Source organism: Balaenoptera ricei, chromosome 5 (genome assembly GCF_028023285.1).
Source record: "Balaenoptera ricei isolate mBalRic1 chromosome 5, mBalRic1.hap2, whole genome shotgun sequence".
In the NCBI taxonomy this organism is placed as follows: domain Eukaryota; kingdom Metazoa; phylum Chordata; class Mammalia; order Artiodactyla; family Balaenopteridae; genus Balaenoptera; species Balaenoptera ricei.
Genome location: NC_082643.1, coordinates 111280070 through 111303662, shown reverse-complemented (window position 1 = coordinate 111303662; position 23593 = coordinate 111280070). Strand labels below are relative to the sequence as shown.

The 23593-nt window shown below is 39.9% G+C and overlaps 1 protein-coding gene and 1 non-coding gene across 2 annotated transcripts in view; one reads left to right on the top strand and one right to left on the bottom strand.

The window, feature by feature from the left end:
* The first annotated feature begins 8650 nt into the window (after positions 1 to 8650).
* The window catches only part of LOC132366266 (ferritin light chain-like), a 28009-nt gene continuing 13066 nt past the window's right edge, over positions 8651 to 23593 (top strand). Inside the window, exon 1 of the mRNA XM_059923846.1 lies at positions 8651 to 8680. Coding sequence (XP_059779829.1) covers positions 8651 to 8680 — 30 coding nt within the window. The remainder of the gene's footprint in view (positions 8681 to 23593) is intronic.
* On the bottom strand, positions 21603 to 21675 carry TRNAW-CCA (transfer RNA tryptophan (anticodon CCA)). Its single transcript has one exon. It is a non-coding gene; the product is annotated as a tRNA-Trp (tRNA).

Here is a 23593-nt window from a genome sequence, read left to right as displayed (position 1 = left end):
TGGCTCCCTATTCTCTTCTAGACAGAAGAGTAAATGAGGCATGGAGTTATAAATGTGGGGATTAAGTGAAAATTTTCATGCTGAATTATAATTCTTAGACCCCCTTCTCCTGCTGTACTCCCAGAATTCTGTCAACAGATTGGAGAGTACATTGGAGAATCTAAATTACACACAAAAAAAGACTGACAGATACTGGTACTTTCAGAATCATACAATAAAAAGGTGCTGTCTTAGTCTGCTCAGACTACTATAACAAAATATCATAGACTGGGTGGCTTAAACAACAGACACATTTCTCACAGTTCTGAAGGCTGGGAAGTCCAAGATCACTGGAAGGTACAGTGTCTGATGAGCGCCCTCTTTCAGACTTGCAGACAGCTGCTCTCTTCCTCTTCTTATAAGGCCACCAATCCTATTGGATTTATTACCTCATTTAATCTTTTTTTTAAAAACTAATTAATTTATTTATTTTTGTCTGGGTTGGGTCTTTGTTGCTGCGCACAGACTTTCTCTAGCTGCGGTGAGCGGGGGCTACTCTTTGTTGCAGTGTGCGGGCTTCTTATTGCGGTGGCTTCTCTTGTTGCAGAGCACGGGCTCTAGGCGCATGGGCTCAGTAGTTGTGAATCGCGGGCTCTAGAGCGCAGGCTTAGTAGTTGTGGCACATGGGCTTAGTTGCTTTGCGGCATGTGGAATCTTCCTGGACCAGGGCTCGAACCCGTGTCCCCTGCATTGGCAGGCGGATTCTTAACCACTGTGCCACCAGGGAAGTCCCACTTTATTTAATCTTAATTACCTCCTAAAAACCCTATCTCCAAATACAGTCACATTGGGGTTAGAGCTCCAACATATTAATTTAGTGGGGGACACAATTCAGTCCATATCAGTGAATAAGAAATAAACACTGATAGTGTGCCTTTTTATACATTTGGGATCTGGTTTGAATGGCAGTTATCCCACCTTGATTAATACAAGCAACTCCAACAGAGGAGAATAGTGAAAAGAGAGCCACGCACCAGACTTTTCTAGAGGGCAACTAACCTCTCCTGCCTAGAACCGAAGATAGAGGGCTTTTGGAGGAAGGGCACCAAACGAAAAATGGAACTGATTTGTTCAAACATTTGAGAAAAATTACTGGTAAAGGTTCAGCAAGTCTATTGAAACATTTAGAAAAAAAATGAATGATAAGCATGTGGGAAGCTAAGCAAGGCAATTTCAACTCCAGGAAAAACAAAATGTTGCATGAAAAGGAAATATTCATAATATGCATCTTGGGTTAAACAGGGAATCGTTACTGGGCGTAGTAATGTAAATGATGGCTGACTTAGCCAAAAATTATAAGGTTACATGAAGCGGATGAAGAAGGAAAGGGAAGTTGTGTGTGTGTGTGAGTGTGTGTGTGTGAGATATAACATACTTTAACTTCTGAAACAGGAGGTGTTTAGAAAATGTTTAAAATAGCTCAAGAAATAGCAGTATAATCCTATAAAAATGTGTCAATAATTACTAGTAGAAAGAGAATAAAAGTTGAAAGTGGTTTCCACTGGGAGTGGGGTGGGAAGCAGGACTGTAGACTGGGCAAGGGAGTGTGGTTTTCACTAGAGCCTTTTAGTACTAGCTGAATATTTAAAACTTATTTGCATATATTGGATAAAAATCAGATACACAAAACTTTTCAAAATATATTGTACGTATACTTCAATAAAAAAACTAAAAAATGTATATTGTATGGGACAAATGCTGTATGATCTCACTTACATGTGGAATCTAAAAAATACAACAAACTAGTGAATATAACAAAAAAGAGACAGACTCACAGATATATAGAATAAACTAGCGGTTACCAGTGGGGGCGGGGGGAGGGGGAGAGGGACAAGATAAGGGTAGGGGATTACAAGATACAAACTACTGTGTATAAAATAAACAAAGTACAAGGATGTATTATACAGCAGAATATAGCCAATATTTTATAATAACTGTAAATGGAGTATAACCTTTAAAAATTGTGAAACTATGTGTTGCATACCTGAAACTTATATAATGTTGTGAAGCAACTATACCTCAGTTAAAAATTAAATACATAAAATACATCATACAGGAGGTTTAAAAGAAGAGATAGGAAGTGCGGACAGCTCTTTCAAGAAGCTTTGCTGGCAGAGGGGAGCAAAGGGATGGGGTAGCAGCTCAAACATTCAAGGGTGGATCTAAATTTTTTTTTTTTTTTGCTCGCGACACGCAGGATCTTAATTCCCCGACTAGGGATTGAACCCACGCCCCTTGCAGTGGAAGCTCAGGAGTCCTAACCACTGGACTGCCAGGGAATTCCCTGGGTCTAAATATGTTTAAATTAAAGTGAGAATACTTAGTTACCAAATCAAATAGTGCAGGGTTTATAATGGAAAGCAAAGTTTCCTGCCCCACACACCCTTTCCAACACATTGCTTTCCATTCGCTTGTAAACATTTAAACTATGGCTTCTCTCAGCCCAGTAGCATTAGTGCAATTTAGTGCCCTGGGAGAGGAGGGCAGAGACAGGATTTCTGCCACTGGAGAGCAGTGCCTCACCAGTCCGTGAGCAAGCCGACTGGCACACTGCTCGGCCCAGGTCTTACCACCACCCAGCCCGTATGGAAAGAGGAAAGCCCAGAGGGGAAGCTGAGAAGCATGCAGTTAGGGCATTTCTGTGGCGCTACTCTGCAGAATCCTGTGATCTCTCAGAATCACAGAGTCCTCATTAGGACCTGTGCAAAGAGGAAAAAAAATCCAGTTCTGTTTGCGGCATAGCTTAAAGCTGTGAGGTCTAAATTCGATTTGGGGGAAGTCAGGAGAGTGATTTCTTCTCTCTGCCCCCATTGGGAAGAAAAGGTGAAAAGAGGCTCACAAAAGTTTCTGTTGTATCTTTATCCAGACCCTGTATACCATAATTATAAAGAGGCATAGGATGGTTTTTGTGGTCACACCTCTACTGAGGGTGCTGTAGATAGGGATAAATTTTATTGCACTCAAGTGCCTATAACCATAACAATATATTGTAAACCTACAGTGTTTACTTTCTGAACATTAATGAAACAACCATACTAGTACAGAAGAACAACCAGAACTATGAGAGATTTTAAGATAAACATAAAAAGTCCCTAAGGAAAATGACCTGTAGATCATTATCTAATGATTTTTAAAGATTATATTTTACATTATTTGGCATCCTATGCTTCTTCTTTTACAGCATGTTTAAGAGGATGTCAGGTCTGCCGGGTTTAATGTAATGTAATTCATTATGAAAATTACTGAACTCGAATGCTGGAGGCAGGACTAGTGTGCAGACACATGCCACTGCCCTGGAGAGGGGATTCCTTCTGGAGGGAAGTTGTGGTAGCTGCCTTGGGAAGAATCAGCCAACCACTCCCAGATGGATATTTCTTAAGTATTCCCCATCAGGGACCTAGCTCCCTGACATCTTCCATGATACTGTCCGTCTACTGAAATGCTGATAGAGGAGTAAAGGCTCCACACCCTTTAGCTGTGGCGTGTGGCTACACTAGCCTGGAGGACAACACTCAGATGCCTTCAGGGACCAGACAAGTGAGTAAAATGGGAGTGAGAGTGAGACCCAAGAGTACACGGATTAAATCAAACCCACACTTACACATACATATATACACACCAGCCGCACTGTGCTGGCCAAACAAGAGTTTGCTGCTCACGGCTTTCCCAGGGGCTACCCATCTGTGATCTCTGCTTAGCTGTGGGAATAATGCTCCCGGTACAAACTCAGACCTTAACTTCCCTCGAGAGTCACCAGGGTTTCTGACTCCATCCTGGAGCAGAACCAATTGAGGCCTCAAGTAGTTAATCCAAAGTGACTGTCTGAAGTCCCGCCTAGCCTTTAAGGCCTGCCCAAAGCCCCACTCCTCCATGAAATCATCCCTTCCTCCCTCAGAGATGGAGCCTTACCTTCTGCTAGCTCTGCTTTGTACCTCTGTTACAGGAGTTCCACTGTCTTACATTACAACGACTTGGATTTGTGTCAGCTTCAGCCCCCAGATCTCAAGGCCCAGCCTTACTATGTAAACCTATATAACTCTCCGTAAAATTTAAATGAAGGGATTTCTGAGTATTTTAATTGGCATATAGAAATTATTTTAAAATCCTAGAAATGTATTCAAACAAAAGAGTACCTCCCACCTAAAGTGTTCTCTCAGTGTTTCCCAAACTGGTGTTCCTCAGAACATTAGTCCCAAAAGATGCTCCCTGAAAAGTGCTCTGTGGTCAAATGCTGCAGTCTATATCCTGATAGAGTCACAAGGCACATTGGCATTGTAAAGGCTCTGAGGCGATCAGGAGAAATTAAAGAAAAGTTTACTTTTTTCACCCAGGATTCTCTTCATGTATTTGGCCATGGGATCCTTTTAATGGGATCATTTAAGGACTTGCTCCTTGGAAGGTAGCACTTGCAGAGGCAGCAAGGACAGACTCTGGCTCCAAGCTGCCTACAACCCAATCCTCAGCATTCATTGTCCTTGGGTAAGTTACTTGACCTAAGCAAGTTACTTGCCTAAGCTGTCTCATCTGTAAAATGAGCCTAATAGTAAGACATACTCTTATAGGGCTCTTATAGGGCTATTGTGAAGGTAAAATGAGTTAATACATATAAACTATGTATCTCAGCCTAAATTTGGAGTTTTGGTCAGAAAATCAGGCCTCTCTCCCTAATTCATATTCAGAAAAAATCAGAAATAAGATATCATCAAACTATTGGCTTTGCTACCAATAAAAGCTGTTTGGAGGAAGCTTGCTATTACGTTTGTTAATATGACTCACCACCTCACCCACTTCACCCCCATTTGATTCCAGCCTCTCAGTCACAGGCAGAGATGGATATGCAGGCTTTCTTGGTAGGGTCAGGTAATTACAGCAGAGTGAACAAAGTAAGTGTTTGTCTTGTGTATTAGTTTGTTAGGGCTGCTATAACAAAGTACCACAAAGTAGGTGGCTTAGAACGACAGAACTTTACTGTCTCACAGTTCTGTAGGCTAGAAGTCTGAAATCAAGGTATCAGCAGGGCCATGCTCCCTCTGAAACCTGTAGGGGAAGGATCCTTCCTTGCTTCTTCCAGTTTTTCTAGCCCCAGATGTTCCTTGGCTTGTGGCAGCATAATTCTCATCTCTGCCTTCATCATCACATGGCATTCTCCCCGTCTGTTCTCACACAGCCTTCCCTCCATGTGTGTCTGTCTCTATGTCTAAATTTTCCCTTTTTTATAAAGACATCAGTCATATTGGTTTAGGGACCACACAAATGACCTCATTTTTTTATTCTTCTTTTTTTTTTTGGCTGTGCTGTGCGGCTTGCGGGATCTTTGTTCCCCGACCAGGGATCAAACCGGTGCCCCCTGCAGTGGAAGCATGGATTCTTAACCACTGTACTGCCAGGTTAGTCCCATGACCTCATTTTAACTTGATAACCTCTGTAAAAACTCTATTTCCAAATAAGGTCCCATTCTGAGGTACTGGAGTTCAGGACTTCAGCATATCCTTTTTAGGAGGACACAGTGCAACCCATAACATCCTGAGACCAGGCCATCCAAAATAGAGGAAAAGGGACTGAAGATAATTTCTGATCCTTCTTCCCCATGTCACCAGTCAGAGACATCATGTCTCCTCGCTTGGGGAGGAGTGAAAGGGAGTCAAGGAAGTCCAGAAGTGCTCCCAAGTCCTTTCTCTCCTCCTACGGCTGGAATTGAGAAATCTACCCCCACTCTACAGAAATGAGGAAGTAGGGAAACATCCCCATTCCCACCCCCATTGCCAAAATGCAGTCCAAGGATGACTTTGGGTTTAAATAGGTCTTCAGAACTGCTTGTGCTCCTGCCTTAAAATTTGTCAGTTGGGCTCCCTCCATCTCTCCTGGGGCTCAAGGGTATACCTGCATGTACCGAAAAAACTGGTTACCTAGATGCTGGGGAACTTGAGGACTCCCTGGTGTTGCACTTGGGGCCACTTTCAGTTGGCTGTGCCCTTGGGAACAAGGTTCTTTCAAGCCCGACCTCTTCTGGGGGATGGGGGAGAAAATATCCTCATTAGTCTTAGAAACAACTATTAGCAGCTAATACACAACAGCAATATATATTTAGATTTTTAATAAAGATTTGGATGAGGGGAATGAATATTCAGTGATGAGGGGAAAAGATGGAGGTACACACCAAGCAAAGGCAGTGTTCCAAATAGCAATGGGTAGAACAAGTCAGGCATCTTCGTTGGGGGAGAGGAGTTGCAATTGTTGAGAGTTTACCCTGTGCCTCACACGTACTAGCCTGTTTAATCCTCACACCCTGTGAGTCCTGCTGGTGCGGTGGGGCAGGGCCATCTGTCTCCAGGGCTTGTCCTCTTAAACACTGAGCTACACAGCCTCCTTTGTCTGAAACACAGGAGGCTGCTCTTACCTCTGTGTCCCGAAAACAGTTTATGTAATTTCTTCCACAGCACTGAATGCATCTGGAGCTCTTCCCTTTCTTGATTGTGAGCCCCTTCAGGACAGGAACTGGTCCACACTCACCCTCATCACCTCATTTGCTCTCTGTCACCTTGTAGGTAAGTTTTTAGTTAAATCACTGAATAACTTTTTACTAAAGAGCCCTTGAAGATTTTTCTGATTCACACAGTTATTATAGTCTTCAAAGTAGTATGATTCATGAATTGTGATTGCTTCACACGCAGAAACAAAGACACCCAGGCTAATGACCTGTATTAGAGCAGTGACAATATGCTGACCAGTCTCTTTCATTACTTAGAACTTTCCCCACAGTTTAAACGGAGAAAGCCCGATTTCTTCCTGGGTGTCTTCGTGGAAGTGTCCAGGGCATGGTGCTCAATGCCAGGTGCCTTGGTGTCTTCAGGGAACCTGCTGAGTGGTCACTGACTCAGGCTCTTCCTAAAATAGGTGGGACAAGGGTGACTCTGGGCCATTGTCAGTAGAGAACCGCAGATCAATCTGTTGCCCCATTCAAATCTGGAGTTCATTTAAATAGTGAATTTTGTAACACAAGGAATTGGCTGACCTTTGTGTTACATTCTGCTTCCCACGAGGTGCCCGATTTCTGGAACCCCTGGGGCATAGGCTTGGTCTAATAAATTCACAGAGGGACATGCGCCTATTAGAAGAATCTCAAATCAAAATCTAATGGGAGCTGACCATGTGACCTGCTTTGGGAAATGGAAGGAGAGAAAGCCCCCAGCTATTAGCTGCTTATTTAAACTAAACACCCTGGTCCTTGTGCTACTCTAGATGATTTTCTCATATAGAACAAATGGAAGAGCAAGGGGAAATAATATGTTCATGAGAAAATGGCAGGTACTGGAGGCTGAGTGGAAGCCAAACGGTAGGAATGGTGGCAAAGACTATATCTCTTCTGTTTTCTAAACTCAGAGAGAAAAATGAATATTACTTCTTGGTCTGGTGGTCTCTGGGCAGCTTGGATCTTTAAATATTTGTTCAGTAGTTTCTATTTCTTCATTCATTCATTTATTAGTTTATCAATTTATTAGTTTATCCATTTATTAATTTACTCAATAAGCATTTATTGTGTACCTACTTTGTGCTTGGCACTAGGTAGGACACTGAGGATATAGAGATGTGTGAGACCTATTGCCTATCCTCCAGGGTTTAGGGAAGAATTTAAATATGGAAATGGAGTAGACTGAAGACACTTTGAAGGCAGGGATGGAGACTTATTCATCATAGTAACACCAATCCCTGGCATGGTGACTGGCATGTAGGAAGCATTTAATAAATGTTTATTGAATGACTTAATGAAGGTATTGGTCATACATTAATAAAACAATGATAACATTGTAAGTTAAACTACTAAATAAATGTAATATAGTTGAAGACTTCAAAAAATACCAAAAAGTGACTTGCATGGTAGTAACTTAAATGAGATTTGCTAGTTGGAAAAATATCCCGACATAATCTATACAGTAAACATTCTTTAATATATTGAAACCTCAACTGTGCTACAGTGCTGCTGAGTTCTACCTATGTTTTAAATGATTCATCCTGAGTTAGAAGCCCCAAGGTAGAGTGTTCTTCCTTAATACTAGCTAATGTTTCGTTCAGCTGTGGCTCAACCTGAGTGAAATAACTGATGTAAGAAGGGCATCAATTGTTCTAGTCACCTCTGTGAAAAGAATAGCATGGCACGGGATGACATTTGCTGTGAGGATATTTTAAACAGCGGGTGTGTTTGTATTCTTATTGATTTCTGATAGCACTTTTAAAATAGAAGCCATAAATTATGGATAGCCAAGACCTATTAAGAACTGCAAGGGAACTACACTTAAAATAAATGGCCCAAGAACTGTAAAGTCAGCTGACTTAGAGCAAGAATTTCTAACAGTAAGTTATTTCTAACTGCTGCTAGCCATGCTCATGGTCTTGGAGGGTGCTAAGGGGTATCTCCGGTGTGGCTACAGCCATGGGTCAGATGCCGGCTATGGATGGGGCACACACGACCCAGTGCCTGCCTAGGACTAGGGGTTATTACTGCGAGTGGCTCCAGGACCATGCTCATCTCCACAGATGACTGCCCACAGAAGGCCACCGAGTTCCTCTCATGAGACCTCCCTTGATAAGCGAGCGGCATTCTCCTCATGTCATGATGTGGGCAGAAATTTCAGAGGAGCATGAGGTAGGACTGCCTGTGGTCAATGTCAGGGCCAGTGGCACTGCTAGTTTGAACATGCTTTGGCCATCGCTTGACCCATGGCTGCATAAGGAGATCTTGAAGCGACAGCTATCCTGCAACAAAGCAGTAGCACGCACATTAAGCTTTCTTAGTTAGAGAACTCTGTAGATAAGGGATTGGACTTGGCACTTATATGACGTGGTCTCCTTGAAGTTCAGGCTTAACAACATTTGATTTGAGGCATTTCGAAAGATAACGTTCCTTAACTCCACCTAACAACAGTTGAAGACATAAAAACAGTTATCAGGATTGCGTTAATGACTTCTAACTGTGCAAGCAGAGGAAGATGTCCAGAAGAAGGTGGAGAAAGTGTACAATCTGTACAGAGAACAAAGCGAAGGGTACAAATAGTGTCTGCCTACTTGTGTCCACCTGCACTTAGCCTTCTCTTGCTAGAACTAGGCAGAGAATGAGCTAGTTGTTTTTCTGAAGAATGGCTGAGTGACCAAGGTTGCACAGCAGTCTCTGGGCATGAACGGCTCAGTGACAATTAAAAGACACATTCTGGCCCTTTTAAAAAACTCATCATAGGGCAGGGATCTAGAATCTGGAAAACGGTTGGCCAAATGTCTGAGACCTTTCCTCCTGGCATGTTAATTTAGAAGTAAAGTTATTTCTTTCAATGAATATTTATTTATTGTTTGCTCATGCTAGTTACCAGGACTACAGTGGTAATTGAGACTTACCAGATTACCTTGATGGAATTTGCTATTAGTCTAGCAAGGGGAAAACTTTCAAAGCAAGCCACAAAAGTAAATATATATTTTCAAACAGTGATATGTGTTACAAAAGAAGTATAGGATACTTTGTGAGGCATTGTTACAGGAGAATCTAATTTAGATTTGGGGTGTGGGGAAGGCCCTATTTTGAGTAAATGACATTCAGCTAAGAGCTGAAGCCTGGACTTGGAGTTAGCAGAGTGTGTGTGTGCGTGTGTACATGTGCCTGTGTGTGTGAGGAGTGCAAGATGAGTGCTGAGGACATGGGAAGTGTCCTGGGCTGAAGGAACAGTGAAGATCCCGTGGGGGAAGCTTGGCTCTTTTGGGAAACTGAAAGCAAGCTGGCGTGGTTGTCATGTGGTATGTGTGAAGCAGAGATGGGCATGAGTTGAAGCTGGAGGCAGGCAGGGGCCACGCCATTCAGGGCTTTGTGGGCCGTGTGTAACACTTGTGATTTATCCTAAGGATGGAGCGTGTTTGTTGGTGACCTGCTGTGGGAAGATGGGTTGGGGTGTATACCAGCTGTTAACCTGAATGGTGGTGCTTCTCTTCTTGTAAGTGACCCGGGATTGGAGTGTGACCTTGGGTGCAATGCCAGTGAAACAGGGTCACATTTCATAACACATTTTGTAGGTTATCAATGATGGTGATAGTGCTTTATCAAGGTAGTGAAAAAGGAATGCAATCATGCAAGAAAATACTTCACGTTTGTTTGATCGCCCCCAAACCTCGAATACCATGAGCACGTGTGCAGACATTCAGGAAGGCAGAGTCAGTGAACACCACGGTCCCTGCTGAAAGCAGAGTCTGCAAACAATTGTTCACCCCACATCCTGCCCTACTAGAACTTCTCCCTGTAAGCTGCTCCCTCCTGCCCCTCAGTTCTGGAAACAGGAGGGAAGTTTAAACAACTCACTCACTGGACCCTTCTCTTAAGCTTGAAAAAAATTTTTTTCTTGTATGTTTCTTAGGAAAGGGTAACCAAAAAATACCAAGCTGCAAAATATTTGACATTCCAAAGAATTGCCTATGGTGCTGCCCATATTTGCAAAGCCTGGGCTGGGATTTTTTTTTTTAATCAATTTGTTTTTATTGAAGTATAGTTGATTTATAATGTTTTGTTAATTTCTGCTGTACAGCAAAGTGATTCAGTTATAAATATATATATATATATATATATATACACATTCTTTTTAAAATATTCTTTTCCATTATGGTTTATTATAGGATATATGTATATATATATATTTTTGGCCGCTTTGGGTCTTCATTGCTGTGCGTGGGCTTTCTCTAGTTGCAGCGAGTGAGGGGCTACCCTCTGTTGCAGTGCGCGGGCTTCTCATTGCAGTGGCTTCTCTTGTTGTGGAGCACGGGCTCTAGGCACGCGGGCCTCAGTAGTTGCAGCACGTGGGCTTAGCAGTTGCAGCACGTGGGTGCTAGAGCGCTTGGGCTTCAGCAGTTGCAGTGCGTGGGCTCTAGGGCGTGCGGGCTTCAGTAGTTGTGGTGCGTGGGCTCAGTATTTGTGGCTCCCAGGCTCCAGAGCACAGGCTCAGTAGTTGTGGCACACGGGTCTAGTTGCTCTGCGGCATGTGGGATCTTCCCAGACCAGAGATCGAACCCGTGTCCCCTGAATTGGCAGGCGGATTCTTAACCACTGCGCCACTAGGGAAGTCCTATCATAGGATATCAAATACAGTTCTCTGTGCTATACAGTAGGACCTTGCTGTTTATCCATTGGGATTTTGTTTTTGATTAAGATTCTAACAATAATCCCGAGGAGCAGGTACCTTATAAGATGTTTACTGTAAGTATGTAATTCAACATGTTTTGCATTTCACTTGGGAAGTGATTTCTTTTTCTTTTTAAATTTGATGAATGGGAAGAATATAAACAGTTACGTGTTAAAGCCTACAACCCCAATGAACCAGGGAAAAACTTATGGATTAGTAGAGGAAAGGGCTATCATTTCAAGTTATGTTTCTATGAGTTCAGCCATCAAATATTTAAAAAAAGTTGCTGCTTAAAAACATTATTCATAGACTACCAGATGGATTATATATAATCTATTGTCTACGGATGTATTAGGTTAGAAGAGTAATAAATTCTCGGCTTTAAGTAAATACAGATCACAACCATGACTGCTACAGAATGAATCTGAATGAGTTGGAGAGGCAATGGACTAATTGTTTCAAAAGACAGAATGAGAACAAAAATATGGTAGGAATGCACAGTATATGTGAATTCTGCTCAGTAGATGAACGACAGCCTCCATTCCTAAAGCAGTAAATCTGAATTAATACTTATCCCATTATGTGCCTTAGTTCATAGAAAAATAACTTTGCTTTCCTCTGTTTCATTTGCCTAATCTTAAGAAAAATGGAAGATAATAATAATCTCGACAGCTAGAAGTATGACCATGAAAAAATGATTCTAAAGCCATTGGCAGATTTAATGGATCCACAGAACTGAACAGTATGCAGTTTGAACAAATATTTCTCAAGTCCTACTGCCATGGGACTGTGAAGCTGGCCTTCTAGAGAGCACAGCCTGGCTATTCTTATCCCCTAGCTAGTCTTGGACCATGAGACGGGATATAGCCAGCTGAACTAAACAGTCTAACCATAAAATGTGATATAAATAAGATGAGAAGAGACTCAGTGTTCCATAAATGCTTCATCATTACTGTTACTGATTCTCCATTGCCCACTGATTCCCATTTTAAAAATCCAGATGATTCCATGCTAGAGTACAAGGAAAATGAGCACTTCTCAGCTGTGAAAATGGCATGAAGGTGAGAGGGTAAAATTCTGATTGTCATTCAGAGCCCAGATGATTCCAAATGCTTTGTACCATATTTTAATTGTTTCAAAATTAATTTTTCTTTGCAGTTACTTAGTTTTCAAGAAACTTAAGGACCCATTTAGGTAACATGCTAATATTTAAAGAATGATCCCTAAAAGTGTTGTTCCTAAGATTTATTAATTAATATTTGAGAAGGCTAATAAAGAAGGAAAGGGTTTGACCGTGTTAATCACTGTTTTATTTAGAATTGTATACAGAGTTCTTCTGATTTTATAGCTTGTGTTGATGCTTTTTTTGGTGTAATAATTAAAGTACATTAGAGTATTATTAAAATAGAAAATGTTGGGAATTCCCTGGTGGTCCAGTGGTTAGGACTCAGTGCTTTCACTGCAAGAACCTGGATTCGATCCCTGGTCGGGGAGCTAAGATTCTGCAAGCCATGCAGCATGGCAAAAAAGAAAGAAAGAAAGAAAAGAAAGAAAGAAAGAAAAGAAAAGAAAGAAAGAAAATGTTATGTAATTTTTCTATTCTAATACCTCACACTTTATATAAAGATTCTTTATAATCTCCCAACAACAAGTTGTGAAGTCTTTAAAAATAAAAAAAAAAAAATGCTGAGAACACAAAGTACATAACTTCTTCAATAAACTGGAAGTTTCTGATATAGCTATAATCAAGAAAAGAACTGTCAGTGTTGCAGATGACATGATACTATACATAGAAAATCCTAAAGATGCCACCAGAAAGCTACTAGAGCTCATCAATGAATTCGGTAAAGTTGCAGGATACAAAATTAATACACAGAAATCTGTTGCATTTCTATACACTAACAACAAACGATCAGAAAGAGAAATTAAGGAAACAGTCCCATTTACCAACACATCTAAAAGAATAAAATACCTAGGAATAAACCTACCTAAAGAGGCAAAAGACCTGTACTCCAAAAACTATAAGATGCTAATGAAAGAAATTGAAGACCACATAAATAGATGGACAGATATACCATGTTCTTGAATTGGAAGAATCAGTATTGTCAAAATGACCGTATACCCAACACAGTCTATAGATTCAATGCAATTTCTTTCAAAATACCAATGGTATTTTTCACAAAACTATAGCAAATAATTTTAAAATCTGTATGGAAACACAAAAGACCCCAAATAGCCAAAACAATCTTAAGAGGAACAGAGCTGGAGGAATCAGACTCCCTGTATTCAAACTATACTACAAAGTGACAGTAATCAAAACAGTATGGGGACTTCCCTGGTGGTCCAGTGGAATCCACCTTACAATGCAGGGGACACAGGTTCGATCCCTGGTTAAGGAACTAAGATCCGACATGCTGCAGGGCAACTAAGCCTGCACGTCACAACTACTACTACTGAGCTCATGCGCCTCAACTAGAGAGCCTGCGTGCTGCAAATTACAGAGCCCACACACCCTGGAACCCATGCGCCACAGTTAGAGAAGAGAAAACCCTCACTCCACAACTAGAGAGAAACCTGCACACCACAATGAAGAGCCTGTGCGCCACAGTGAAAGATCCCACATGCTTCAACAAAGATCCCACGTGCCTCAACTAAGACCCAAGGCAGCCAAAAAAATATAAAAATTAAAAAAACAAATACAAAATAAATAAATCTTAAAAAAAAAACAGTAGGGTACTGGCACAAAAACAGACATATAGATCAATGAAACAGAATTGAGAGCCCAGAAATAAACCCATGCACTTATGGCTAATTAATCTACAACAAAGTGTGTGAGAATATACAATACAATGGAGAAAAGACCGTCTCTTCAATAAAGTGGCACTGAGAAAAGTGACAGCTACATGTAAAAGAATGAAATTAGAATATTCTCTAATACTGTATACACAGATAAACTCAAAATGGATTAAATACCTAAATGTAAGACCAGAAAACATAAAACTCCTCGAAGAAAACATAGGCAGGACACTCTTTGACATAAGTCATTTGACATAAATCTGTCTCCCCAGACAAAGGAAACAAAAGCAAAAATAAACAAATGGGACCTAATTAAACTTAAAAACTTCTGTACAGCAAAATGAAAAGACAACCTACTGAATGGGAGATAATATTTGCAAATGATATGACCAATAAGGGTTTAATATACAAAATATATAAACAGCTCATATAACTCAATAACAAAAAAAGAAACAATCCAATTAAAAAGTGGGCAGAAGACCTGAATACACATTTTTCCAAGGAAGAAACACAGATGGCTAATTACATTGCTAATCATTAGGGAAATGTAAATCAAAACCACAATAAGATGTCACCTCACACCTCTCAGAATAGCTATCATCAAAAAGACCACAACTGGGCTTCCCTGGTGGCGCAGTGGTTAAGAATCTGCCTGCCAATGCAGGGGACATAGGTTCGAGCCCTGGTCCAGGAAGATCCCACATGCCACGGAGCAACTAAGCCCATGCGCCACAACTGCTGAGCCTGCGCTCTAGAGCCCGCAAGCCACAACTACTGAGCCCACATGCCACAACTACTGAGCCTGTGAGCCACAACTACCGAGCCCCCGTGCCACAACTACTGAAGCCTGCTCTCCTAGAGCCTGTGCTCTGGAACAAGAGAAGCCACTGCAACGAGAAGCCTGCGCACCACAACAAAGAGTAGCCCCTGTTCGCCACAACTAGAGAAAGCCCACGCGTAGCAACGAAGACCCAATGCAGCCAAAAATAAATAAATAAAATAAATAAATGTATTAAAAAAATAAAAAATACAACAAACTAGTGAACAGAACAAAAAAGAAGCAGACTCACGGGAAAAGAGAACAAACAAGTGGTTACCAGTGGGGAGAGGGAAGAGGAGGCAAAGTAAGAATAGGGGAGTAAGAGATTAAAAACTATTAGGTATAAAATAAGCTACAAGGTGGTGGGAGTTGCAAAATGATACAATCTCTTTGGAAAACCATTTGTTAGTTTCTACTAGAGTCATGCTTCATGATACAGCAGTTCCACTTTTTATCCCCCAAAGAGATAAATGCATATACCCTCTCATTTGTACATTATATTCATAGCAGCTTTATTCATAATATCCAGAAGATGAAACAATGCAAGTGTTCAGCACACAAACAGATAAATAAACTGTGATAATTTACATAATGGAATACTACCCATCACTTAAAAACAAGATGGCTCCAACACAAGATGGAGAAATCTCACAGATACTCTATTGCTTGAAAGAAGCCAGACACAAAAGAGTTCTAGTATGTGATTCTATTTATATACAGTTTAAGAACAAGCAAAACTAAAAGATGTTTTTAGAAGTCAGAATAGTGATCAACCCTTCAGGGAAAAGAGTGAAAAGTGCATGAAAGAATCTTATAGAGGGCAGGAAATATTCTATGGTTTTATCTTAATGGTGGTTATTCAGACGTATACATATGTAAGAATTCAAACTATAATGCTTAAGATTAGTGCACTTTATGCACTTTGCTATATGTATGTTATTTACTAAGTAAAATAAAGTTGGTCAGATCTGCAATCAATCAAGCAATCAAGCAATCTGTCAATAAAATAAGCTACAAGGGTATATTGTACAACACAGGGAATGTAGCCAATTTTTTTTTTTTTAATTTAATTTATTTATTTATTTATTTATGGCTGTGTTGGATCTTCGTTTCTGTGCAAGGGCTTTCTCCAGTTGAGGCAAGCGGGGGCCACTCTTCATCGCGGTGCGCGGGCCTCTCACTATTGCAGCCTCTCCTGTTGCGGAGCACAGGCTCCAGACGCGCAGGCTCAGTAATTGTGGCTCATGGGCCCATTTGCTCCGCGGCATGTGGGATCTTCCCGGACCAGGGCTCGAACCCGTGTCCCCTGCACTGGCAGGCAGATTCCCAACCACTGCACCACCAGGGAAGCCCTGTAGCCAATATTTTATAATAACTATAAATGAAGTATAACCTTTAAAATTGTGAATCACTGTATTGTATACCTATAACTTATATAATATTGTACTTCAATAAAATAAATAAAATAAAATAAAAACAAGTAAATGCTGAGAGCACAAGGTGAATAACTTCAATAAACTGAGAGTTTTCTGATATAGCTATAATCAAGAAAAGAAACTCCTGAAATAGTAACTAAAAATTAACTCTGCATATCCTATATGTTTCACATACGTCAATAAATTATAAGTCAGATGAAATCCAAAATTCTGTTAGTTATTTTAAAAGGAGGAGAGAACATCTAGATCCTGAGCTATTTTAGAGTTACAGCAATTGAGATACTAGTTTTACGTGTACAATTGAAAGGCCTCATCTCCCTGCCTTGCTCCCACCAGCTGCCTTTATCTGAACACTCTTCATGGGATGGTGGGAAAAATGGAGAAAAGGATGGTCATTTGAAACTGTTTCTTTAGATTCCTTGGCAGAGGAACAAACTCACTGCCTAAAAGACCAGAAATTTTCAATGAGGCAATAATAAATCTTTTTGATATGAGCCACAGTTATTTTCAGGTACTAAATACATTTTATTTGCTGAAAGAATAGGCCTTATTAACAAATGGTTTTTGGTGTTATGTTTATATCCTGATGCATAAAAACATAAACTCTATCTGCTAACTATGGGAATTAACTTCAATTAATTTGCAAGATTTGAAAGGATTTAAGATTTAAAAAAAAATTTTGGGTAAAGCACAACAATGTAATTTTTAGCCTACTGATTAATTCCAACACCTGAGATTATGTTTCCTACAAAGATTTATGCTTGGACTTTGGATTGTAGATTTTCCACACCCAGAGCTTCTACATCATCCAATTCTCTGACGGTCATTTCATAGGTTGCTAGAATCTCTTAGAAGGAGGAAAGTTAGTCCATTGTTTTATTTCAGGAGTTCTAGTAACTGAGGTGATAAGAACAGAAAACTCAATAACAAGTTTCTTTCATTATACTATTTCAGGTGTTTTCACCCACACTTCTTTTTACCCTTAGTTCTCAATATTATTTCTGCACAACTTTTGTAAGTTGCACTAAGCAATAAAATAAGAAAAGTCTCAAGATATGGTCCACTTGTTCCAGGCAGTTTACATATAAGGCAGTTAGTAAGACCACCTGAGACTTGGCTGAGCCTTTCCAGTGGGATTTGCCTCAGCTATGCTTTAATGAACAAACTTGTGATCAATGGCTTATAAAGTACTCTTGATTTGCACACCATTGAACAGCTTGGTCTACCTTCAGTCTATAATTTACTTCTGGAACTCCAAAGCGGTTTGACTGTATTGTCATTCTGGATAAAATGAGCTGTGTAGATAGCAGGTAAGGTGGAGACTGCCAGCTGCCTACTAGATTCTATTCCACCTTTTTAAATTATAGAGTTGCAGGTGAGCCATGGCTTACAGCCTAGGAGTGCTATTTTCAACCCCCCTGACAGCTAGTTATGGCCATGAATCTAAGGTCTCCCTAATAGAATATAAATGGAAGTGATGTGTGCCATTTCCTGGTTCAGACTGTGAAACACTATATGTAAACTCCTCTGTGCTCTTTCCCATCTCCAGGAGTCAAACATGAACCATCCTGGGACCAGGTCTCAATCATGTAGGTAAGTAAAACACCCTAGACTATGGAGGAGAAACAAGAGTCATTCATTCTTGCAGCTAATATTTACTGAAAGTCTACTCTAGGCAGACAGCATTCTAAATTCTGGGGATACATCAGTGAACAAAAGAGATCAAAGTCCCTGCTCCCTTTGAGCTCAAACGGACAATAAAAAAATAAGTAAATATGAATTGTTTGTTAGAAATAAATGTTAAGGAGAAAAATAAAGCAGGGAAGGGAGATTTGAAATCTTGACTGGATATTAGGCAATTATAGGAAATTAAATGTGACCAAATAGTGGTGTAGACAAGGCAGTGGGAGGAGAAGCTGTTGCATTCTGAATGTATGTTGAAGGTAGATCCAAGGAGATTTGCTGAGGGGCTGGAAATGGAGTGTGGGAGAGATAAAAGAAAAAGGAGATAAGGTTAATGCCAAGACTTTTGGCTTGAGGAACTTGAAAAATAGTGTTGCTGTTAATTTAGATTGGGAAGACCATAGGAGGGTATGGAGGGAAATATCCATAACTCAGTTTTGGATATCAAGGTTGTGATGTCTATTAGACTCCAATAGAGGTGATCAGTGACCAGCAAAATATGGGTTTGCAGTTCAGAAGAGAGATCCAGTCTACAAGTATTCATTTGGAAGTCACCAATATTGTTGTTATTTAATGCCATGAGACTGGATGAGATTACCTAGAGAGTGAGTGCTACAGAAAAGTTGAATGGTCCAAGGACTGAAGCCTATACCTTTAGAGGTATGGCTGATGATGGACAACTAGTCCCACCCCCAAAAACTGAGAAAGAGCAGCAAGAAAGATAGGAAGTACACCAGGTAAGTGTGATGTCCTGATAGGCAAGTAAAAAAAGTTAGAGGGATGAAGGGAACTTGGATCTCTAAATGACCATGTGGAGCAGAGCAGCCCACTTGTTCACCCCGTGGGACTCTTAAATGAGAGAAAAATAGACTTAATTATTTTTAGTCCACTGAAGTGTTGAGTCTCTTTGCTACAAAATTTTAAACTTTTCCTCTAATACTAGATATATAGCAAATAGTATCACCAGATAAATCTTTAACAACAACAAAATTAATATTTATAAAAATTTTTCAAACATTAACTTTGAAATGTGTGTGTGTGTGTTTGAAAGGGTTGAACATTTTAATGATTTTTAAAAATCATTTGGAGTTAACTTTACCACCAATTTTCTGGTCTTAGACTTAGAGAAGGACTTGTTGCTGGGCAAATAGAATCTATCTATCTATCTATCTATCTATCATCTATCTATCTATCTATCTATCTATCGATCTATCATATTTTTAGTTTATTTCTTGAGAACTATCCAGAGGGGAAATTGAGATGGTGAGAAATGACTGATTTGAAGAGCTCTTTTTGTGAACTTTGACCTTAGTTATCCTATGGTTCTGTTGTATTAATTCTCTTGACTTTCAAAGGTCAACAGGTCTACCTCCTCAACCAAGTTCTACTAATAGTTCTGCCTGGAGGACTGAATGGAGACAAATAAACTCATTTTGACACCCATGAATTTGTTATGTAGTAGCTTTCAAGTTTTGTTTCTGTGCCTAGATATTTTACAGTGGGCACATATACACGACCTAATGACTAAATATTATATGAGGAAACTAAGATTTTTACACAAAGTCTATTTGCTGTTATCCCTTTCCTCCTACATCCTATTATTGTCTCTTAACCTGAAGACTATGAGGATCTTTGCCACTGTTTTATAGCAGTGCTGATTTTTTACCCCCATAGTCTTCCCTTTTGCCAAATAATTTCTGGTATGGTCCCAGTGTTTTTCAGGATCTAAATGCTATAAAGCAGCTCCATTAAAGGATGACAGAGAACCCAGCAACAAGAACAAAACAGAGCAACGTTGCAAATGCAAAGCTGATTTTATAGAACGTATACTAGGCAGACCTTGAAAAGTAACCATACCTTTCTATCTGGCCAAAATGGAAAGATCCTACCTCAGAGAAATAAAGAGAATAAAATGTTCTGAGTAGTAGATTGCCAAATTTCTTTACCTTCTATCCAAGAACTGCAGATTTCTAGAGTTTAAATGACATCATATATCATAAGCTGACACCTGGGTTTAGTGTCAACTTAAACACACACCAGCTGTGGACCTCAGGCTTCGAGGAAACACCAAAATTAAGGGCGTGAGCAAAACTGAAGGCTAAGGGGGAAGCCCATTCAGCGTGCTAGAAAATGATATCTTTTCAGGTTGCCGAGATTGAAGGGGTCAGAGCATTTCTCAAGCTCAGTTTCTGGAATCAGAAACATGAAAGTCAGGAGAAGAGACCAAGGGTCGCCAATTGAGTACTAGCAAGGAGGGTACACTACAGAGAGATTGTCTAGAATAGGTGTTTGCCAGTAACCATCATGGTCCAGATGTGAGATGATCCTTGAGTGGGTGCACTCTGCATATGAGACAATAAAACTTATCCCAGAATTATTTGATTCTTCCTTCATGTGTAAACTTATTCTTTCACTCATTCAACAAGCGCTTTGACATGAAAGACACAGAACTTGGCAGTGGACATAAAATGTTAAGCAGAGTAGACATGATTCCATCTTATCCTCATGGAATTTATAATTTAGTAGAGACCACAGATTTTAATCAAATTTATTTAATTTACAAACACATAGTGGTTACTATTTGCCAGTTACATTGTTTTAAGCACTTTATAAATATTAACTTATTTAATACTCATAACAGCCTGTGAAGTAGGTATCAATATATTAACTTAATTTTATAGATGTATAGTGAAAACTTGCCCAAGGTCACACAGCTAGTGCATGTTAGAGCAGGATTTGAATCTAGGCTGTCTGGAAGTGAGGTCCATGCTCTGAAACATACATTTACAAACTCTCATCAGTGTTCTGTAGGAAAACTGCAATAGGGTGCAATAACAGCTTCTAACTAGGGGATCTTGATCTAATTTGGGGGGAAGACATGAAATTAGACCAGAAGTTCAAAAAAAGATGTGGTCATTGGTGTCAACTGCTCCAGGTACTTCAAGCAATATGCAATTAAAAACAGGGCACTGATTCTTGCAAGAAGGAGGTCAGTGACAAACATGGTAAGGGCAGTTTCAGAAGATACATTGCTGGCAGCTCAGAGTTAATTGTTAGAGCTGCCCAAGAAGGAATGGGTTGCTCGGGGAGGTGGCGAGTTCCTCCTTTTGGAGATTTTCTGCAGAATAGGCTAGAAATCACCTACTACAGGCTTGGCACATACTATGTGCCTAACAAATGTATACTTACTAACTGGTAGGGAGTATTGATTTGATGATTCAACCAGATAACCTATAAGATCTCTTCCAACCTGATTTCACTATTCTGAATTTGTGATAGCATAGTGGATTTGGCTATGCTGAAGCTTCCCTTTGCCCAATCAAAACCCTGGGAATCCAATTTGCATATAGTTAATGTCCTAATCTAAAGGAAGGATACTCTGTATCTTTTGTTAAAAATTTTGGCATGATTCTTATGGTAGTTACATATATGTTACTGTATGAAACCAATAAAATTGTATTTATTTAAAGTAAATATATAACCTTGACATTGATTTTGACCTGATTTTCCCCATCTTTTCTTTTTTAAAAGAAAAATTTATTTATTTATTTGGCTGTGTTAGGTCTTAGCTATGGCACGCGGGATCTCCGTTTTGGCATGTTGGATCTTTTAGTTGCGACATGCAGGATCTTTTAGTTGTGGCATGCAGGCTCTTAGTTGCGGCATGCATGCGGGACTTATTTCCCTGACCAGGGATCGAACCTGGGCCCGCTGCATTGGGAGCATGGAGTCTTAACCACTGGACCACCAGGGAAGTCCCATCCCCATCTTTTCCTAATAAGTTGCATTAGCAAAAAAGGGTAAATAGATTCTAGAAAACACATACAATGGTTGGCTGCAAATCCCATTCAAAGATTTACAATATTTGTTGCTCAATTCTGTTCCAAAATATATATTTTGCTCACATTTTTGAAATGTTTGACTTCAGGCTATCACACACGTTATAATCCTTGTCCCTGAACCTCTGCTTGGGGAAAGTGGCTATGAAGGAATTTCACTCTTATTCTCCTGTTTCCAGAATTTCTGTATTTCATGGAAATTCTGGAAGGATCCCAGTGGTGACTCTGGTGTTTTAAAAACTGATTTGGATACCCAGCTGCCATTGTCACTGCAAGAAAATCTGGAAGGCAAACAGGGAATGTGAATTCCTTGACACTTTGGGGAGAGAAAAGCATACATTAAGAGTTCCAGTAGAAAAAATATTTAAAGGTGGATTAGTTTAAACAAAATAAATAATGACACAGCTTAGCTGGTCCTCTATTTAGTGGTTCCTGCTGTGCCAGTATAAGAAAAGCTAATTTTATGATTTCTCAGTGATACCATCTGAGGTAGCACTGGAAAGGTTCCAGAATGCAAATTCACAGAGTGTGCTTCAAACTAAGACAGATACTTCAGGATAAATCAGATATCTGCTGGAATGAAACTCCAGGAGGGTGGGTACCACTTCTGTGTCCCCAGCACCTACCATAGTCCCTCATTGATGGGTATGTAAGTGCTTTCTGATTTTTCTCAACTACAAACAATGCTCTACTAATATCCTTGCACATGTTTTTTGTGCACTTATTTGAGTAGGTCTGAAGAATAAATTTCTAGAAATTAAACTGCTGCTGATTAAAGAGTAAGTATATTTTACATTCCTATAGTTATTTCCAAAATTCCCTTCAAAGAAGTGGCAGGAAACTACACTTTCTGAAATTTGTGTTTCAGAAATATTGACTCAAGAATACAGTCACTAGGAAAAAGAGCAATGCTGGAGGTATCATGCTCCCTGACCTCAGACTATACTGCAAAGCTACAGTCATCAAAATAGCACAGTACTGGCACAAAAACAGACACATAGATCAATGGAACAGAATAGAAAGCCCAGAAATAAACCCATGCACGTATGGTCAATTAATCTACAACAAAGGAGGCAGAATATAAAATGGAGAAAAGACAGTTTCTTCAATAAATGGCACTGGGAAAACTGGACAACTACATGTGAAAGAATGAAATTAGAACATTTGCTCACATCATATAGAAAAATAAACTCAAAATGGATTAAAGACCTAAACATAAGACCAGAAACCATAAAACTCCTAGAAGAAAACATAGGCAGAACACCCTTTGACATAAATTGTAGCAATAATTTTTTCGGCTCTCTCTCCTCAGGCAAATGAAACAAAAGCAAAAATAAACAAATGGGACATAGTTAGACTTAGAAGTTTTTGCACAGCAAAGGAAACCATCAACAAAGCAAAAAGACAGCCTACTGAATGGGAGATAATATTTGCAAATCATATGACCAACAAGGGGTTAATATCCAAAATATAAAAACAGCTCATACAACTCAATATCACAAAAAGAAACAACCCGATTAAAAACTGGTCAGAAGAACTGAATAGACATTTTTCCAAGGAAGACATAGAGGTGCCCAACAGGCACATGAAAAGACGCTCAACATTGTATTCGGGAAATGTAAATAAAAACCACAATGAGATATCACCTCACACTTGTCAGAATGACTGTCATCAAAAAGACCACAAATAACAAATGTTGGTGAGGATGTGGAGGAAAGGGACCCCTTGGACACAGTCGGTGGGAATGTGAATTGGTGCAGCCACTGTGGAAAACAGTATAGAAGTTCCTCAAAAAACTAAAACTAGAGCTACCATATGACCCACAATTCCACT